The sequence below is a fragment of the Bos grunniens genome, chromosome 29 (genome assembly GCF_055505025.1).
Source record: "Bos grunniens cultivar Pamir isolate PY7600 chromosome 29, Bosgru_T2T1.0, whole genome shotgun sequence".
Classification (NCBI taxonomy): domain Eukaryota; kingdom Metazoa; phylum Chordata; class Mammalia; order Artiodactyla; family Bovidae; genus Bos; species Bos grunniens.
The window spans coordinates 12534541-12556189 of NC_141193.1; the positions used below are offsets into that span (position 1 = coordinate 12534541).

General features: G+C 42.8%; 1 protein-coding gene across 1 annotated transcript; it reads left to right on the forward strand.

Annotated features, from left to right (window-relative positions):
- The first annotated feature begins 8835 nt into the window (after positions 1-8835).
- On the forward strand, positions 8836-18899 carry LOC147342115 (pregnancy-associated glycoprotein 1-like). Its single transcript, XM_086384108.1, has 10 exons — positions 8836-8864; positions 9735-9809; positions 11001-11151; positions 12128-12245; positions 12344-12462; positions 13655-13848; positions 14776-14892; positions 16581-16722; positions 16810-16908; positions 18590-18899. The coding sequence occupies exons 1-10, from the start codon at positions 8836-8838 to the stop codon at positions 18737-18739; spliced, it is 1194 nt and encodes a 397-aa protein (XP_086240234.1). The 3' UTR covers positions 18740-18899.
- Positions 18900-21649: the final 2750 nt, after the last annotated feature.

A 21649-nucleotide genomic window follows, 5' to 3' on the forward strand; every position in this document is an offset into this window, starting at 1 on the left:
AGGGAAATCAGTCCTGAATGTTCACTGTAAGGACTGATGCTGAAGCTGAAACTCCAATGCTTTGGCCACCTCTTGCAAAGAGCTGACTCATTTGAAAAGACCCTGATGTTGGGAAAGATGGAGGACAAGAGGAGAAGGGGATGACAGGGGATGAGATGGTTGGATGGCATCACCAACTCAATGGAACTGAGTATGTGTGGACTTTGGGAGTTGGTGATGGATGAGGAGGCCTTGTGTGTTGCCGTTCATGGGCTCACAAAGAGTTGAATACGACTGAGCAACTGAACTGAACTGAAGTTGTTGAATATAGTTTCAGATTTCTTTCCTTGTTTTCTTTTTTTTTAATTTAAATTTATTTATTTTAATTGGAGGCTAATTACTTTACAATATTGTATTGGTTTTGCCATACATCAACATGAATCCACCATGGGTGTACACGTGTTCCCCATCCTAAACCCCCCTCCCACATCCCTCCCCATACCATCCCTCTTGGTCATCCCAGTGCACCAGCCCCAAGCATCCTGTATCCTGAATCGAACCTGGACTGGTGATTAGTTCTTATATGATATTATACATGTTTCAATGACATTCTCACAAATCATCCCACCCTCTCCCTCTCCCAAAGAGTCCAAAAGATTGTTCTAAACATCTGTGTCTCTTTTGCTGTCTCGCATACAGGGTTATCATTACCATCTTTATAAATTCCATATATATGTGTTAGTATACTGTATTGGTGTTTTTCTTTCTGGCTTACTTCACTCTGTATAACAGGCTCCAGTTTCATCCACCTCATTAGAACTGTTTCAAATGTATTCTTTTTAATGGCTGAGTAATACTCCGTTGTGTATATGTACCACAGCTTTCTTATCCATTCATCTGCTGATGAACATCTAGGTTGCTTCCATGTCCTGGCTATTATATACAGTGCTGTGATGAACACTGGGGTACACGTGTCTCTTTCAATTCTGTTTTCCTCGGTGTGTATGCCCAGCAGTGGGATTTCAGGGTCATAAGGCAGTTATATTTCCAGTTTTTTTTAAAGAATCTCCACACTGTTCTCCTGAGTGGCTGTACTAGTTTGCATTCCCACCAACAGTTTAAGAGGATTCCCTTTTCTCCACACCCTCTCTAGCATTTATTGCTTGTAGACTTTTGGATTGCAGCCAATCTGACTGGTGTGAAATGGTACCTCATTGTGGTTTTGATTTGCATTTCTGTGATAATGAACTTTTTTTTTTTTTTTTTCATGTGTTTGTTAGCCATCTGTGTTCTTCTTTGGAGAAATGTCTATTTATTTCTTTGGCCCATGTTTTGATTTGGTCATTTATTTTTCTGGAATTGAGCTGCATGTGTTGCATGTGTTTTTGAGATTAGTTGTTTGTCAGTTCCTTCATTTGCTGTTATTTTCTCCCATTCTGAATGCTCTCTTTTCACCTTGCTTATAGTTTCCTTTGTTGTGAAGAAGGTTTTAATTTTAATTAGGTCCCATTTGTTTATTTTTGCTTTTATTTCCAGTATACTGGGAGGTGGGTCATAGAGGATCCTGTTGTGATTTATGTCAGAGAGTGTTTTGCTTATGTTCTCCTCTAGGAGTTTTCTAGTTTCTGGTCTAACATTTAGATCTTTAATCCATTTTGAGTTTAATTTTGTGTACGGTGTTAGAAAGTGTTCTAGTCTCAATCTTTTACAAGTGGTTGACCAGTTTTTCCAAGACTACTTGTTAAAAAGATTGTCTTTTCTCCATGGTATATCTTGCCTCCTTTGTCAAAGATAAAGTGTCCCTAGGTGTGTGTATTTATCTCTGGCCTTTCTATTTTGTTCCATTGATCTATATTTCTGTCTTTGTGCCAGTACCATACTCTCTTGATGACTGTGGCTTTGAAGTAGGGCTTTTAGTCAGGCTGTGATTCCTCCAGTTCCATTCTTCCTTCTCAAGATTTCTTTGGCTATTCGAGGTTTTTTGTATTTCCATACAAATTGTGAAATTATTTGTTCCAGCTCTGTGATAAATACCGTTGGTAGTTTGATAGGGATTGCATTGAATCTATAGATTTGTTTGGGTGGTATACTCATTTTCACTATATTGATTTTTCTGATCCATGAACCCGGTATATTTCTCCATCTATTAGTGTCCTCTTTGATTTATTTCACCAGTGATTTATAGTTTTCTATATATAAGTCTTTAATTTCTTTAGGTAGGTATATTCCTAAGTATTTTATTCTTTTCATTGCAATGGTGAATGGAATTGTTTCCTTAATTTCTTTTTCGATTTTCTGATTATTAGTGTATAGGATGCAAGGGATTTCTGTGTGTTGATTTTATATCATACAACTTTACTATATTCATTGATTATCTGTAGTAATTTTCTGGTGGAGTCTTTAGGGTTTTCTATGTAGAGGATCAAGTCATCTGCAAACAATGAGAGTTTTACTTCTTCTTTTCCAATATGGATTCATTTTATTTCTTTTTCTGCTCTGGTTGCTGTGGCCAAAACTTCCAAAACTATATTGAACAGTAGTGGTGAAAGTGGGTACCCTTGTCTTGTTCCTGACCTTAGGGGAAATGCTTTCTATTTTTCACTATTGATGGTATTGTTTGCTGTGGGTTTGTCATGTATAGCTTTTATTATGTTGAGGTACGTTCCTTATCTTCCTATTTTGTGGAGAGTTTTTATCATAAATGGATGTTGAATATTGTCAAAGGCTTTCTCTGCATCTATTGAGATAATCATATGGCTTTTATTTTTCAGTTTTTTAATGTGGTGTATTACACTGATTGACTTGCAGATATTGAAGAATCCTTGCATCCCTGGCATAAAGCCCACTTGGCCATGATGTATGATCTTTTTAATGTGTTGTTGGATTCTAATTGCTAGAATTCTGTTAAGGATTTTTGCATGTATGTTCATCAGTGATATTGGTCTGTAGTTTTCTTTTTTGTGTCATCTTTGTCAGGTTTTCATATTAGGGTGATGGTGGCCTCATAGAATTAGAGTAGAGATGTACCTTCCTCTGCAATTTTCTGAAAGAGTTTAAGTAATATAGGTGTTAGCTCTTCTCTAAATTTTTGGTAGAATTCAGCTGTGAAGCCGTCTGGACCTGGGCTTTTTTTTTTTTTTTTTTGCTGGAAGATTTCTGATTACAGTTTCAATTTCTGTGCTTGTGATGGGTCTGTTAAGATTTTCTATTTCTTCCTGGTTCAGTTTTGGAAAGTTGTACTTTTTTAAGAATTTGTGCATTTCTACCAAGTTGTCCATTTTATTGGCATATAATTGCTGATAGTAGTCTCTTATGATCCTTTGTATTTCTGTGTTGTCTGTGTGATCTCTCCATTTTCATTTCTAGTTTACTGATTTGATTTTTCTCCTGTTGTTTCTTGATGAGTCTGGCTAATGGTTTGTCAATTTCATTTATCCTTTCAAAGAACCAGCTTTTGGCTTTGTTGATTTTTGCTATGGTCTCTTTTGTTTCTTTTGCATTTATTTCTGCCCTAATTTTTAAGATTTCTTTCCTTATACTCACCCTGGGGTTCTTCATTTCTTCCTTTTCTAGTTGCTTTAGGTTTAGAGTTAGGTTATTTGTTTGCTTTTTTTCTTGTTTCTTGAGGTATGCCCGCACTGCTATGAACTTTCCCCTTAGCACTGATTTCAGTGTCCCACAGGTTTTGGGTTGTTGTGTTTTCATTTTCATTTGTTTCTATACATGTTTTGATTTCTTTTTTGATTTCTTCTGTGAATTGTTGGTTGTTCAGCCTCTATATGTGGAATTTTAAATATTTTTTCTCCTGTAATTGAGATCTAATCTTACTGCATTGTGGTCAGAAAAGATTCTTGGAGTAATTTCATTTTTTTTTAATTTACCAAGGCTAGATTTATGGCCCAGGATGTGATCTAACCTGGAGAAGGTTCCGTGTGTGCTTGAGAAAAAGTGAAATTCAGTGTTTTGGGGTGAAATGTCCTATAGATATCAATTAGATCTAACTGGTCTATTGTATCATTTAAAGTTTGTATTTCCTTGTTAATTTTCTGTTTAGTTGATCTATCCATAGGTGTGAGTGGCATATTAAAGTCTCCCACTATTGTGTTATTGTTAATTTCCCCTTTCATACTTGTTAGCATTTGTCTTACATTTTGTGGTGCTCCTATGTTGGGTGCATATATATTTATAATTGGTATATCTTCTTCTTGGATTGATCCTTTGATCATTATGTAGTGTCCTTCTTTGGCTCTTTTCACAGCCTTTGTTTTATCGTCTATTTTATCTGATACGAGGATTGCTACTACTGTTTTCTTTTGGTCTCTATTTGCATAGAATATCTTTTTCCAGCCCTTCAGTTTCAATCTGAATGTGTCTCTTGTTTCGAGGCGAGTCTCTTGTAGACAATATATATAGGGGTCTTGTTTTTGTATCCATTCAGCCAGTCTTTGTCTTTTGGTTGGGGCATTCAACCCATTTACGTTTAAGGTAATTATTGATAAATACAATCCCGTTGCCATTTACTTTATTGTTTTGGGTTTGAGTTTATACACCCTTTTTGTATTTCCTGTCTAGATAATATCGTTTAGCATTTGTTGGAGAGCTGGTTTGGTGGTTCTGAATTCTCTCAGCTTTTGCTTGTCTGTAAAGCTTTTTATTTCTCCTTCATATTTGAATGAGATCCCTGCTGGGTACAGTAATCTGGGCTGTAGGTTATTTTCTTTCATCCCGTTAAGTTTGTTTTGCCATTCCCTCCTGGTCTGAGGACTTTCTATATAAAGATCAGCTGTTATCCTTTGGGAATCCCCTTGTGTGTTATTTGTTGTTTTTCCTTTACTGCTTTTAATATTTGTTATTTGTGTTTGATATTTGTTAAATTGATTAATATGTGTTTTGGGGGTGTTTCACCTTGGGTTTATCCTATTTGGGACTCTCTGGATTTCTTGGACTTGAGTGATTATTTCCTTCCCAATTTTAGGGAAGTTTTCAACTATTATCTCCTCAAGTATTTTCTCATGGTCTTTCTTTTTATCTTCTTCTTCTGGGACACCTATGCTTTGAATGTTGGAGCGTTTAATATTCTCCTGAAGGTCTCTGAGATTGTCCTCATTTCTTTTAATTCTATTTTCTTTTTTCCTCCCTGATTCATTTATTTCTACCATTCTATCTTCTACTTCACTAATCCTATCTTCTGCCTCCATTGTTCTACTATTTCTTGCCTCTAGAGAGTTTTTGATCACACTTATTCTATTATTTATTATATATTGACTCTTTTTTATTTCTTCTAGGTCCTTGTTAAACCTTTCTTGAATCTTCTCAGTCTTTGTCTCCAGGCTACTTATCTGTGATTCCATTTTGATTTAAAGATTTTGGATCATTTTCACTATCATTATTCAGAATTCTTTATCAGGTAGATTTCCCATCTCTTCCTCTTTTGTTTGGTTTGATGGACATTTCTCCTCTTCCTGTACCTGGTGGGTATTCGTCTGTCTCTTCATCTTGTTTATATTGTTGAATTTAGGATGGCCTTTCTGTATTCTGGCAGTTTGTGGAGTTCTCTTTCTTGTGGAGTTTCCTCACTGTGGGTGGGGTTGTACAGGTGGCTTGTCAAGGTTTCCTGATTAGGGAAGGTTGTGTCGGTGTTCTGGGGCGGGGGAGGTGGAGCTGGATTTCTTCTCTCTGGAGTACAATGAAGTGTCCAGTAATGAATTATGAGATGTCAATGGTTTAGGAGTAACTTTGGGCAGCCTGTATACTGAAGCTCAGGGCTATGTTCCTGTGTTGCTGGAGAATTTGTGTGGTATGTCTTGCTCTGGAACTTGTTGGCCCTTGAGTGGTGCTTGGTTTCAGTGTAGGTATGGAAGTGATTGATGAGTTCCTGTCGATTAGTGTTCCCTAGAGTCAGGAATTCTCTGGTGTTCTCAGGATTTGGACTTAAGCCTCCTGCTTCTGGTTTTCAGTCTTATTCTTACAGTAGTCTCAAGACTTCTCCTTCTATACAGCACCATTGATAAAACATCTGTTAAAGATGAAAAGTTTCTCCACAGTGAGGGACACCCAGAGAGGTTCACAGAGTTACATGGAGAAGACAAGAGGGAGGAGGGATTTAGAGGTGACCTGAATGAGATGAGGTGGAATCAAAAGAGGAGAGAGCAAGCGAGCCAGTAATCACTTCCTTATGTGCACTCTGCAATCTGGACTGCTTAGAGATATTCACGGAGTTATACAGAGAAGAGGGAGGAAGGAGAAAGAGGTGGCCAGGAGGATAAAAGGTGGGGAATCAAAAGGAGAGAGAAAGACCCAGCTAGTAATCAGTTCCCTAAGTGTTCTCCACCGTCCGGAACGCTATGCTGATTGACAGAGTTGAGTAGACAAGAGAAGGGGGAGGGAGGAGACAGAGGAGGCCTGGTGGAGGAAAAGGAGAGTTCAAAGGGAGAGAGAGCAGTCAAGCCAGTAATCTCGCTCCCAAGTAAAAATGGGGACTGAAGATTTGGTTCTCAAAGGTACAAAATTGATAACAAATACCAAAAAGCAAAGGTTAAAACTCTAGACTAGAGGTTGGATTTTCAAAAATACAATAATAAAGAAAAGAAGAAGAAGAAGAAAAAAAATAAAACAAGACAAATTCACAAAAATTATAAATATATATATGAAGTTTGCTTTAAAAAATAGGGTCTTTTTTTTGGAAAGTAATAGTAGGTTATAAAAATGAAAATTAAAGGAGTAATAGAGGACTAAAAATTTAAAAAAATTTTAAAAAATAAAAGAATGATCAAAAAAATAGTAAAAATATATCTAGGACTTTCTCTGCTGTTGTTGTGGACAGTGTGGGGTCAGTTCATTTTTGGATAGTTCCTTGGTCTGGCTTATATTTCTCAAGATCTATAGGCCCCTTCTTATGTAGTCGGTACTAACTACAGGATTTTAATCTATTGCACCTGTCACTTCCAAGGTGGTTCCTTCTGTTATAGCTTCTTCTGTTTGCTGGTCTCTTCAGTGTCTGATTTCTGCCCTGACACAAGGAGGGAGGTGGTGGACACTTTTTTTAGGTTCACTTGTTCAGTCGCACTGTGGGGAGGGAGGGATGCTGCAAACAAATAACACTGGCATGTGTTTGCAGTGCCTCAGCCACACTGGGCCTGCCCCTGCTCATGGCGCATATGCCCTCCATTCCCATACTGCTCAGGCTGTAGAATGCTCCGCTGGGAACCATTTGAGGCCAGCCCTGGGCTGCATGCACCTCCCAGGTCTAAGCCACTCAAGTTCAGGCACTCGGGTAGTTCTCAGAGGCACAGACTCAGTTGGGACTGTGTTTTGTGCCCTTCCCAGGTCGGAGCAGCTCAGGTGATGAGGTGTTTGTTGAATGCAGTCACCGTGACTTATCACCTCCCCTGTACCTGCAGCTCAGTTTTCTGGGTGTACAACCGGTGCACCTTCTCAGGCGGATGTTGACCGTCCAGAACCCCAAGAAGTCTTAGTTAGCAAAGAAGGCTGTTTGCAGTTTGGTAGATAATGCCTTTCTGGGGCTGCGATTGGCCCCTTCCAGCTGTGGCTGCCTGTCACTCGAACGGGATGGTCTACAGCGGGGCTAGTTCTGTTCAGTCCTTTGTTCTGTGTGCGGGCCTGGTGGAGTCTTAGGTCAGGGCTTTGAGCGTGGTAGCTATCCCGCAGTCTGGTTTGCTAGCCTAAGTTAGTTTGCTCAGATTGCCCTCAGGGCATTCAGGCCCTGTCCTTACTCTAAGCAATGCAGCCTGTGCCTCCCTGCCCAGTCCCTGCTTGCTAGTGGCGGGTGCAGGCATCTGCTCTGCTTCTCCACTGGGGGAGTTACCATTGGACTCACAACTTGTGGGTTTTAAATATTTATTTATTTTTCCTCCCTGTTATGTTGCCCTCTGTGCATCCAAGACTTGCCACGGACTCGGCAGTGAGAGTGTTTCCTGGTGTTTGGAAACTTCTCTCTTTTTAAGACTCCCTTCCAGGGACGAAGCTCTGTCCCTACCTCTTTTGTCTCTTTTTGGTCTTCTATATTTTTTCCTACCTCCTTTCGAAGACAATGGACTGCTTTTCTGGGTGCCTGATGTCCTCTGCCAGCATTCAGAAGTTGTTTTGTGGAATTTACTCAGCGTTTAAATGTTCTTTTGATGAATTAGTGGGGGAGAAAGTGGTTTCCCCATCCTATTCCTCCAACATCTTAAGACCACCCCCCTCTCCTTTTTTTCTTTTGGTTTTCTTTGGTTTTGTTTTAGATGGGCAGTATTCTTGTTTTTCCTTAGAAGATATTCCACTCTGAATGTAGAGTCATAAGTCTGAATTTTAAAGCCACTTAAGTAATGTGTTGTTATAGGTAGCTAGTCAACAACCTGATGCAATTAGATTTATTAGTCTTTGTTCTCAGTTTGTTCAGTTCAGTTCAGTCCTTCAGTTGTGTCCATCTCTTTTTAATGCCATAGACTGCAGCATGCCAGGCTTCCCTCTCCATCACCAACTCCCACAGCTTGGTCAAGCTCATGTACATCGACTTGGTGATGCTATCCAAGCATCTCATCCTCTGTCTTCTGCTTCTCCTCATGCCTTCCATCTTTCCTAATATCAGGATCTTTTCCAATGAGTCAGCATGTTTAGTGTGCATTCAGTCTTTAAATCAACCAACATGAATTAAATTTCTCTCTGTCCGTACTGCACTCCCAACTCTAGGCCAGAAACAAAAAATTTCAGAGACTGAAGGCTGATTCCAGAACATCACTGTGGAGATTTCGTTCCCATTTTTTTTGTTTTGGGGGGGGGGACAAAAAAATTAGTTGCTAACATTAAAATCAGTAGATTGTACATAAATATCCAAACTTGTATTCTCTTGAAAACATGGCCAACTTGCCTGATTTCTGGCATGGGTGAAGTGGAGGAAAGGCTGTTCCCAGTGGTAAGGCCTGTGCTGCCCAGATTCCAACATGGCCACCTAGTCCTAGTATCATATCTCCTGCCTCCTGGGGACATGAGCTTGTGAGAACTAGACTTCTAGATCTCTTAAAACAAAGACTACTTTTGTCTTGATCAACTTTGACTTTGAAGCCTTTAACCCAGAACCTAGCACACATTTCTTCCTTGTACAGTTGTTATATGATATAAAATATTTTGTGGATGTGTATGACATTTCTTCCAGTACTGAAACCATGCAAGTGAAGTATTGCTCTGCCCTAAATCTTTGATGCAGACTGGCATCATAGGTGACCCTGATGTCTGCCAATAGACCCACTACCTTAAGTCAGTTGCATGTCCCTGGGCTGTCACTGAAGACTTCACTTTGTCATTTGACAACTTATCCTCCTAGAAATTTCCTCTCCAGTGAAGACAGCAATGCATATCTCATGAAGTGGCTAGGAAGATGACATGAAACCATGAATGCTGAGCATGGCCCCTAGTATCCATTTTCATGGTGTTCTCAGCAGTTTTTTCTCCATGTAGGCAAAGTTCTCTGTCTTCTTAGATGTCCATGAAGATCAGTTTGATTTTCCAGCCAAGCTTCAAGGAAGAGATTACAGTTCAATTCCCTGTATTCTGAGAAGCTTCAAAGGCCACTGACCAAGGACTCTGATGAAGGTAAAGATTTAATCAAGAGCTCTGTGTGTGTGTGTGTGTGTGTGTGTGTGTGTGTGTTTTCAGATCTTTTAGTGGCCTAAAGGGGAATACTAGGGTAGGTCAGAGCATATATAACTAGGGGCTCCTGGTCACCACTACATTCTAAGAACCCAAACTTCCCTGAGTACTTGGATGCAGGAAAGAAGCATGAAGTGGCTTGTGGTCCTCGGACTTGTGGCCTTCTCAGAGTGCATAGTCAAGTAAGTATGGGGACTGTAAGTTGCATCATATTCCTTTTTCAAATTTTACTTTTCATCTGATTATTCTTCCACTGATCAGGTTTAGAAGGGAATGGAATATTTCTCTAAGAGTCTTAAAGCTCAACTCTTACTTATTGATAAGTAACTTTCTATAGGAACTGTGGATCCCAAAGTCTTCGTTGGGTTGCAAAAATCTTACAGTCCAGTCATGTCAAGACCTATTGAAATGCAACTCCTTGTAACAGTTCAGTGCACAGTCTATGCAGATGTCGATGTGGTCCTGTGGAATAGCACTTTCTACATTTTATTCAACATGTCCTCTTTTTTCCCTACTTCAGTGTGTATATGCCTATGTCTGCATCTCTGTATCACTGTCATTATTCTCTCCATCTCTTTGGAAGTCACTGGGAGTGTATTTCTCTTTGTGTTGTTTTCTTTTAACTTTTCATTTGACTCTTACTTTTTCAAGCCTCTGAATTTCCCTTACTTTTTCCCTATATCTTGGATTCTTCTTTCAACTCTCTCTTCTCTGACAACTTGGAGAAAGATACACTGTTTTATATACACTGTTTTATATCTGACAAGCAGTGTGACCACAGCCAACTCACCAAACCTCTTGCATTTCAAATTGCTCCCTTGTAAAAGAGGATGAGCCCCCCTTCTACCTCCTTCTTTGAGATTCTATGAGAAGGAATGAGTGAGATGGCAATAGCAATGCTAATGGGTGTCATTGTTGAGACTGGAAGATCCCCTGGAGAAGGAAATGGCAATGCACTCCAGTATTCTTGCCTGGAAAATCCCATGGATGGAGGAGCCTAGTAGGCTATAGTTCATGTGGTTTCAAGAAGTCGGACATGACTGAATGACTTCACTTTCACTTTCACTTTATATACATCTCTTCACTTATCCCCAAGATATCCTATTTGGAGGGTTTGTATTGTTACATTCTACCCTTTTACCAAAGGGGAGACTGAGACACCACATGGTCATATGGCTTACCTAAGATTGCAGAACAGAACCTGTATTGAAACCTATGTCTTTGCCATGGTATATGCATAAAATTCTGATAATAATGTGCTTCATAAAAATGATTAGAAAATACACAGGGCCGTTACAATGACAGTTATATCTTAACACTGACAGCTAATTGTAGCATCTTCTTTGTTTTCTGTGTCAAATGCTCGGTGAAAGAATACCTCTAAGGAGAGTGAAGACCATGAGAAAAGCCCTCAGTGGAAAAAACATGCTGAACAATTTCCTGAAGGAACATGCTTACAGACTGTCCCAGATTTCTTTTCGTGGCTCAAATCTAACTAGTCACCCGCTGAGAAACATCAAGGATGTGAGTATTTTGGGAGGATGGTGCTCCACAGTGCCCCCTGATGCTCTAGCCTAGCACTGGGGCTTATCTGGAGGTGCCAGGTGGGATGATGTGGACGAGGTTCCTGCAGGAGGCAGAGACACTGGAAAACAGGGACCCCCAACCAGAGGAGAAGGCACTCTCATCCTAAACTCTTGGTCTTTGTGACTGGGCATGGCAATTACCAGGTGGCAGGTAAATATCCATTTCTGTGTCAAAAATGTGTCATTTGTTTGAGGGTGATTGTTCCTTCTGAACTAAGTGAGCCACTCAGTTACAGATGAAGAGTGAACCATCACTGATCAAAAGGTAGAACCAACTGCAGAGCAACTGTGAATCCCCAGGCAGAGGAATTCAGTTTTCACAGATGCAAGAATGACAGCACTAAAAAGTTACTGAACCTGAATTCCGTGTATGGACATAAGAATCACTGTGGTTACTGTTTTTAGATTAGACAAAGGGCTTATTTTAACTTCAAGAATGCCCATGCCAACCTGAGAGATAGACAAAGAGTAAATACATGTCAAATGAAAGGGTCACCTGTGTGGTGTTGATTGGATGTGGTCTGAGTTTGGAGGGAGTGGCTGGGGTTGATCAAGAAGGACCTCCTGGAGACGCGGGTGCTAAGGCTGGGTTTGAAGAGACTGCAGAGCTGCTCAAATGAAGGCACCAGGACTTCCCTGGGTGTCCAGCTGTCGTGGAGGCCGAGTGTTTATGCCTATGGGATTCCCATACAGGAGGAACCACTTCAAAGTCTGGTCATAGAGTCAATATCCTGCATACAGTGGAGCACAGGAAAAAATATATCAAATGCAGATACCACTGTGACCAAAGCCTGTGACCTGCATGGTGGTTAGAAAGTGATCTTAAGAGATATGTGACACCCAGAGGGAGGCAGCAGTTAGGGAATAGAGGGTAGCCAGTTCTGCACTAACCCCCTCCCTCCTTCTCCCTGTAGTTGGTCTACCTGGCTAATATCACCATTGGAACACCCCCTCAGGAGTTCCAGGTTTTCCTTGACACAGGCTCATCTGACTTGTGGGTGCCCTCTGACTTTTGCACCAGCCCAGCCTGTTGTGAGTACAGACACCCCATACCCGGACCATCCTTCACTTGTGCTGCCGCCCTGTTTCCATCCTTGGCACCTGATGACACTCATCTCTTGTGTCTACAGCTAAACACGTTAGATTCAGACATCTTCAGTCTTCCACCTTCCGGCTTACCAGTAAGACCTTCAGCATCACCTATGGATCTGGGAGAATTAAAGGAGTTGTTGCTCATGACACAGTTCGGGTAACAGTGTAACATATGCTGAGTCAGGACTGGCTATGGAGTGACCACTGCTTGAAAAACAGATGCAGGACCATCTGATAGGACCCTTCCTAGCCTAACTCCCATAGATATTGGCCATCTTATCCACATGATCATGTCTCTGGGGAGGCAGTGCCCATGGTGACATACAAGCAGATTAGCTAATCCAGAGAGTGGTTTGAGGTGTGGATTTGCAGCTCCTCTGCCCATGAGCAGTTCAAGGTTCATTTTGCTGGGAGCGAGAAAAAAGGATAAAAGCACCCACTTTTATATTCACAGACTGTTCCAGGCACTTTCAGGTGATAACTGGTTTAATCTGCAACAATGCCACACAGCAGTTACTCTGATTAGCTCATGAGACATATGAGGAAACTGAGGTGCAGATAGCAAGGTCTTCCTGATGGTACATGTGTGGTAAAAGTTGGAGTTAGGCTGGCTTTTCAGGACTGAATTTGCTGTGGGGTGTTTGTGGACAGGATAAAACTCATCTGAGGACCCTCAGTGCGGTCAATGGCTTCAGGTATCCAGAGTGGGAAACTGGTGGCCTGAGAAGTCAAGGGGTCTGATAAATGATTTCTCACTCTAGAGGACCTTTGAGAGTCTAAAAAACCTATGGCCTGCCTCCCCCAAAATACTTGAATAGTTGTGCTCTCTCTTTTCTCTCTCATACACACTCAGATAAATATACACATATCCCCAAAAGTGATTTCTGCAGGCAGTAATTTCATAGAACCTTGCAAGCAAGATTGTGTTTTCAGCTTCTGTCTTCCTGGACAGATGCAGAATCCACAGTACATTACAGAAAATGCAGTCCATTCCTGTCCTTAGGTCACAGTGATGTCAAAGAGAAGGCTATCTTGCTCTCAATTGTTTTGTCCATAATGTGTCACCAATGGGACCTGGCGTGACTCTTGGTTGCCCCACCTGTACAGAAGCCACGAGGCCAAAATGACTCACTCAAGTGGCATTTTTCAGAGGGGCAGATGTTATAAAATTCACAGCCTCTCTCAAATGGAACCCCAATTATCCTCCCAGCTTGATCTCACTGTCTGTCAGGCACTGAAGACAGAGCCCAGCCTCAATTCTTCTCTGAGGATCTAATGGCAATGCATCCCAGCCCAGTCCTAGCCCCACTTTATGTATCTGTAAGTGGGAACACTCTTCTTTCCCACAGATTGGGGACCTTGTAAGCACTGACCAGCCGTTCAGTCTAAGCATGGCAGAATATGGGCTTGAGCATATACCTTTTGATGGCATCTTGGGCTTGAACTACCCCAACGTATCTTCTTCTGGAGCAATCCCCATCTTTGACAAGCTGAAGAATCAAGGTGCCATTTCTGAGCCTGTTTTTGCCTTCTACTTGAGCAAGTAAGTGTGAGATGGACAATCCCTTTCACCAAATTAGCTGTAGGATGCTTTCAGTTACACAAAAATTATAGAACACTCGATAAAGAAGTATCCTGAGAGATAATCTAACCCAGGATAACTATGGACCCAGGACCCTACCTGGCTTCACCCCTGGCTTTTAGAAATAAAAGTTTATTGGAACACAAGCCTACTCCTAGGCTCAAGACCAGTAACTTGGTCTAGGGGGGTGAGTGAGGAGACAGGCTAATGGAAGGCAACAGGAAACAAGTTTAAGTAAAAGGCATTAGGATTTGCTTATGAATTATAGAAGGAAGAAAGGAGAAGGATGGTGGATATCTTTCCTTTCTCATTAGCATTTCACTGGGAGCCCAGGACCAGCTACCAGATTTGTGGGAGCCAGTGAGAAACGAAAGTGTGGGACAGAAAAATGTGGGACCCCTTGTTCAAGAAATATGAGGCATTTCAAGACAGGGAGAGCAGAGGTTGTGTCCCTTCTGAGTTTGGGGCCCTTTAGAAAGTAGAAATCACAGGCCATTGGAGCCAATGACGCTGGGTGACCTGAACACATATCCTTAGAACTCCCAGGCCTGATTTTCCTGAAAAATGACAAGGTGGACAAGGGGAAAGCCAAAACACTTCAGCACCCTGTCCTCTGAGGGTGTCTGAGCACTCAGGTCGCTGGAGGTCCAGGGCGTCTTCAGAAGACAGAGTGGGTGGAGCCCAGCCAAGTGATTCACTTTTTAACCTCCTCTGTGCCACTCATTAGCCAGTAACAGACTTCAGTCTGGATCTCAATCTCTCCTAGACTCGATTTCTGCATCTGTACATGGGGACCTTATTAGGGCCTTGGTGGGTGGGCAAGCACAGCTCTCAGGCAGTGCTGTTGTTACTGTCCTCCAAGGATCGCCCCCTTTTTTCTCTCTACAGAGATGAGCAGGAGGGCAGTGTGGTGATGTTTGGTGGGGTGGACCACCGCTATTACAAGGGCAAGCTCAACTGGGTACCATTGATCCAAGCGGGAAACTGGATTATACACATGGACAGGTAAGCCTCTCCCTCTGAGGGTCAGCCCAAGTGATGCTCCCACTACTGTACATGGACACAGGCAGACACACACAAATGCATTCTCAGACACACAGTCACACAGATATACACCACCCACGACACAGACAGACACACAGAAACATGGAAACACACAAGCAGATGCATAAAAACATACACAGCAACACATAAAATCATGCATAGCTAGTCAGAGACACACAAGCACACACAAAGAAACATGCACACACACATACAAACAAACACAGAAGCACAGAGATACACAAACAACCCATGGGTTCATAATCCCCAGGCCTTCTGGGCATCACTCAGATCAGGGTCCTAAAAGGCACCAGAGAGGTCTGTGTAGCTGGGAGAAAGCTGCACCCACTGCCCTTTGAGGTGGGGAGCATGGTTAGAGGACTCTGCAGTGTGGTGAACAGAGGATCAGGGAGAATATCTCCAGCCTGAACAGAGTTATGGTAAGATGACCGACTGTCCATGGCTACCTAGGACATAGGAAATTCTCAGTACAGATCCATTCTCAGTACAGATAAATGTCAATTAAAAAACAGGGACTGTCCTGAGAAAATGGGGAAAATTGGTCTTCTTAGGGAGCAGCTACCCAGCAGTGGAGAGAGGTTGCCTGCAGTCTTAAGACGTGAAAGCAATTAATAGAAAAGACACGTCAAGTTCTTGGGCACACAGTGGGACAGGGGCTATTACAGAGGATCAGAAAGGTGGGATCCAGGAGTGACCTGAGGACAAGAGGCATAATTGATAGGATTCTGTGTGATAGCCTCAGACAAAAGTTGACCTGTCCTTTGGAGTTTCTATGGGCTAGTCATGTATTTCCTGGCCAGGATCTCAGGGTCTGAGCTGGTTGTAGGAACAGTGCTGGTAGACACCCTCTCCAAGAGGAGCCCCTCTCTGCCCCTACTATGAGAATCTGCTGCCCCTGTGAATCCATCTTCACTCTGTGTGCGACCCATTATTTGTTCCCCACCAGATACAGCTCTCTAGAAGTTACTTATTGTTTTCTAAGTTTTCATTCACTCATTGAACAGACAAGCATTGGACATCCAATGTGTGACAGGCACTTTAGGGAGAAAAGGAGAATAAAACTCGCCCTCACATCTAAGAAGGCAGATGTACATGAAGTGACTCACCCACATAGTGAATTGTGACTTTGGTACGTGCTAGACATGAGGAGGAGAAGGCAATTACAACTCACTCCAGTACTCTTGCCTGGACAATCCCAGGGACGGCAGAGCCTGGTGTACTGCCCTCTATGAGGTCGCACAGAGTTGGATATGACTGAAGTGAGTTAGCAGCAATAACAGCATCAGACATGAGGAAGGGTCTACAGAGAGTGACTAAGACAGGAGACTTATAAACACCAGGGCAAAGGCTTCCTGAAAACAATAAAATTAAGCTGGAATCTGGAAGATGAGAAGAAATTTCCTAGTCAAAGTGCAGTGGTCTTCTAGGAAAGAAGACCAGCTTGTGTCAAGGTACAAAAGATCCTGGTGTATTCAAGTACTACATTCAAGGATGTCAAGAAAGTTACTGTGTCGATAGCAAAGGAAAAGAGGGCAAGAGATGAAGGGCTGTTTAGGAGACAGTAGGGAAGGGAACAACTCTGGGGAGGCTCAGAGTGACCTTGTTGCCCACTTTATTCCTTTGTCTCTCAGCATCTCCATTGAAAGAAAGGTTATTGCTTGTTCTGGAGGCTGCGTGGCCTTTGTTGACATCGGGACAGCATTCATCGAAGGCCCAAAACCACTGGTCGATAACATGCAGAAGCTCATCAGGGCCAAGCCATGGCGTTCCAAGGTGAAGGGTCATGCCCCAGGGTCACTCCCAGTCTCCACACACAACAAGGGTCACCAGGGCCAACCTCTTACCCTCTCTCTCTAACAGCACTATGTTTCATGTTCTGCGGTCAATACACTGCCCTCTATTACCTTCACCATCAACGGCATCAACTACCCAGTGCCAGGTCGAGCCTACATCCTCAAGGTGAGGGGACAATACTGAGGGTTGGTTCTCAAACTGGAGCTTGCAGGAACCCTTGGGCTACTGCTGGGAGGAGGGTACACTCTGGAGGCCATGTCAAACCATTGCAGATGCTGCTGAGCCCTGTGGCTGGGCCAGTGCCTCCCACAAAACCAAACACTTGAAAGTAAAGGGCCGTTTGGGACACTGATCTTCCTGAAATAAATGTGGAGATGCCACACCATATGGCATGGTGGGAGTCAGGGAGAGGGGAACACTGAGGTCCTCAGTCCTCAAAGAGCTTCAATTCAATCTGAACTCAGAGGTGCATGAACATGAAACTCAGCACTAGCAGTCCCTGAAATAGGCCATGTTACAAGGAGAATGGCTGGGGACAGTCCCAGTGTGATGTCCCAGCATAAGTTAACAGGCTCCCTTCCCTTCTCAGAGTTTTCCTGGTTTGGATGATAAATTACATGGTCAGGCTAGTTCTTGCCTGTATCTTCCCCTTGCTCCGGCCAGGTGCCTCCTTTGTGAGTTGGGGTACCCAACCCCTCTGGGGAGGTTGGATGATAATGTGAATAAAGGGTGAACAGTGACTGCTCAGCCCCAGCACAGGGCGGAGGCATCATGTCAGCTCCAAGTGGGAGTTCATAGCAGGCTGATGGGCTCAAAGAAGGCTTTGAGGAAGAGGGAATTTCAGGAATTCTAAAACCAGAAACTCATTGAGCCATATGGAGGGTTGCTTGATTCTAAGCAAAACTGCACTGGATTCCATGCAAATAGAATCTCAAGATGATCTGCACTGGGGCACTGGGGACTTACTAGGGGAGATGAGGGCTATGGACTGACCAGTGGGGATGGGGTACAAGAGTACTTTACCCAACCAAGCCTGGAGTGGCCAGAGAGGGTGAGTGTGGACTGAAGGAGGCTTTACAGAGTTCCTTAGCTAAAGTTTCAAGAAATTGTTGTGGGTACTTTTCTATTTAAGATGGATAACCAACAACAAGTTGCTGTGTAGCACAGGGAACTCCGCTCAGTTATATGACAGCCTGGATGTGAGGGGTGTCTTTGGGACCAGAATACCCGGATACATATGGTTGAGTCCCTTTACTGCCCACCTGAAACTCAGAATATTGTTAATCAGCTATACTCCAATACAAAATAAAGTTTTTAAATAAAGGACAGATTGTGGGGTTGTAGGAGGAGAACTAGCATTCTCTTCAGAGAAAACAAGGAACAAGAGTCAGAAGGAAAGAAATAGGGAGTGAGGAGAGCTAGGGACACACTTGTTCTTTTCGAAAAAATTATATTGAAATATGGCTAATCTTCATTGTGGCATTAAGTTCTGCTGCACAGCAATGTGATTCAGTTATACACACAAAAATATATATTTTCTTACTCTTTTTCATGTGATTTATCACTGAATGTTGAAAATAATTTCTTGTGCTCTACAGTAGGACTTTGTTGTTTTTCATTCCTCTGTTTCCCAACTACCACTCCTCCCCTACCCCCTACCCTTCCTCATGGCAACCTCATGTCTTGGACCTCTTTGGTTGATGAACTCTCATATCCCCTGCTGCTGAGAAAACCCCTTGATACTTACCAAAAGAGGGAAATAAAACAAAGAATTGTGCTGGGTCTGGATTTTGGGGGGAGTCACCAAGGGCTCATGCTGACTGGTGTGTATATCTGATTCCCCCAGGATTCTAGACGCCGTTGCTATAGCACCTTTAAAGAGATCCCATTGAGTCCAACTACAGAGTTCTGGATGCTGGGTGACGTCTTCCTGAGGCTGTATTTCTCAGTCTTTGATCGAGGAAATGACAGGATTGGCCTGGCACGGGCAGTATAAATGCTTGGAGTGGTTCAGGAATCAATAAGGCCGCTCCTAACACACACTCACTCACACTTGGGCACTGCTCCCAGGATGCAGGTGAACTGTGTTTGGTGGTCTGCACACCCTATTCTCAGTAAAGAATAAAGGGTCTCACTCTTAATGGTGCTGAAACAAAGGGTTGCCTCTGTTTGTGTCTGGGAGTGAAGGATCTAGAACCAAGTCTGAATCAAAATTGAGAGAAGCCCTACTCCACCTGCCTTCAAGGAAAAGGGAGACTCATTGAAATGATACTGGGAATCCGGGACACACGAATCAGAGCAAATACAAAGATCTCTGTGACTGGACCCAAGAAATCAGAAGTCATCAGTTTTCTCTTTCTCTCCCTCGGACTTTCCCTTCCCTCTTCTTTGATGGTCTTAGCTGACAACTTTCTTCCTTAAGGCTTCTACACCTACTGAGGGAGTCCAAGCTACATTCCCTAGGGTTTTATATCCTGAATGCATCTTCTAGTAAAGAAAGAAGCTGGGAGCCATTAGAGTTCAAGGGTATTCTCTGAATGATACACCTCAATTCACATGTACAGCCCGAGATCAGCCACCCTGGCAGGGCCATGGGGTCCTATGATTGGCTCTACATGGTCATTGGACCAGACACAGCAGCACACATGATTGTCAATTTCTTCCAGAACTACATGACTGAAGCTGGGGAGAGGCAGCCCCAAGGATAGCGACTGGCAGATGGTCTAGGCCATGGAAGAGTTTGTGATGACCCACCAACTCCACCACCTCCTCATTCAGAGGAATTATAAGGGGTAATGAAATAGACTCTCTTCATCCCATCTCAGATGATCTTATTGCTGGACTTCTCCTCCAGGGGATTTTGGGTGAGGTACTTCATGCAGAGCTGGTTCCCTCTTGTTCCCACACCCCAGTCACAAGCTGTCTGCCACATATGCCTGCTCTGTCCTTTCCAGGCCTACATGGTAAGTGGTGGCCTCAGTAGATCCCTGAGCCATCTCCCTCCTCCAGGGCCCAGAATGCCCCTTCCTTGGCCTCCAATGCTGCTGGGGAGAATGCAATGCATGTATCCATGGGTACACGGAGCCTTCTGCTTTTCTGAGCTTCTCCATGGGTGAGGCTACAAACTATTTTCTTGGAGCTGCCATGGTCAGGCACTTTTGCAGTGGAAACATCTGTTCTTTACACCTGGAGGCCCTCAGTAGATGGCTCAGCTAAGACAGCAAGGGTCAGAGGTTGATTTCCTTTCAGATTGACTGGTTTGATCTCCTTGTTGTATAAGGGACTCTCAAGAGTCTTGTCAAGCACCACAGTTCAAAAGCTCAATTCTTTGACATTCACCCTTTTGTATGGTCCAGATCTCATATCTGTACCTGATTACTGGAAAACCATAGCTGTGACACTACAGATCTCTGTAGCAAAATGAGTCTCTGCTTTTTAATACACTGTTCAGGTTTTTCATAGCCTTTCTTCCTTCCAAGGAGCAAGTGTCTTTTAATTTTGTGGCTGCAGTCAAGGTCCATAGTGATTTTGGAGCCCAAGAAAATAAAATCTGCCACTGTTTCTACTTCTCCCTCATCTATATGTCATGAAGTGGTGGGACTGGATGCCATGAATGTTGAGTATCTTTTGGTGAATGGTGTTTTGAATGTTGAGTTTTACACCAGCTTTTTGCATCTCCTCTCCTTATCAATTGGTCTTTAGTTCTTTGCTTTCTGCTATTAGGGTGGTGTCATCTTCATTCTGTAGATGTTGATATTTCTCCCAGCAATCTTGATTCCATCTTGGGATTTATGCAGTCCAGCATATTGAATGATCATTCCTACATACAAGTTCAATAACCAGAGTGACAATGTATACACTGTCATGCTCATTTCCCAATTTTAAACCTTTTAGTTGTTCTATGTCTCATTCTAACTGCCACTTTTTGACCTACATACAGACTTTGAGGAGACAGGTAAGGTGATCTGCTACTCCCAGTCTCTTAAGAGTTTTCCACAGTTTGTTGTGGTCCATAGAGTGAAAGGCTTTAGCATAGTCAGTGAAGCAGATGTAGATGTTTTTCTGGAATCTGCTTGGTTTCTCTATGATCCAATGGATATTGACAATTTGACCTCTGGTTCCTCAAACCAGTTTGTACATCTGGAAGTTCTCTGTCCATGTACAGTGAAGCTTAGCTTGAAGGATTTTGAGCATTACCTTGCTAGCAAGTGAGATGAGCACAATTGCATGATAGGTTGAACATTCTTTGCAGTTGCCTTTCTTTTGGATTGGAATGAAACTGACCTTTCCAGCACTGTGGCCACTGCTGAGTTTTCCAAATTTGCTGCCATATTTAATTCAGCACTGTTACAGCCTCATTTTTTAGGATGTTTTAAACAGCTCAGCTGGAATTCCATCACCTACACTAGCTTTGCTTGTAGTTATGCTTCCTAAGGCTCACTTGACTTTATACTCTAGGATATCTGGCTTTACATAAGTGACTCCAATTTCTTCTATATCCAGGTCATTATGAACATTTTTGTATGGTTTTTCTGTTAATTCTTGTTCAGTTCAGTGAAGTCACTCAGTCATGTCTGACTCTTTGCAACCCCATGAATCACAGCACGCCAGGCCTCCCTGTCCATCACCAACTCCCAGATTTCACCCAGACTCACGTCCATCAAGTCAGTGATGTCATCCAGCCATCTCATCCTCTGTCGTCCCCTTCTTCTCCTGCCCACAATCCCTCCCAGCATCAGAGTCTTTTCCAAAGAGTCAACCCTTCACATGAGGTGGCCAAAGTACTGGAGTTTCAGCTTCAGCATCATTCCTTCCAAAGAAATCCCAGGGCTGATCTCCTTTGGAATGGACTGGTTGGAACTCCTTGCTGTCGAAGGGACTCGCAAGAGTCTTCTCCAACACCACA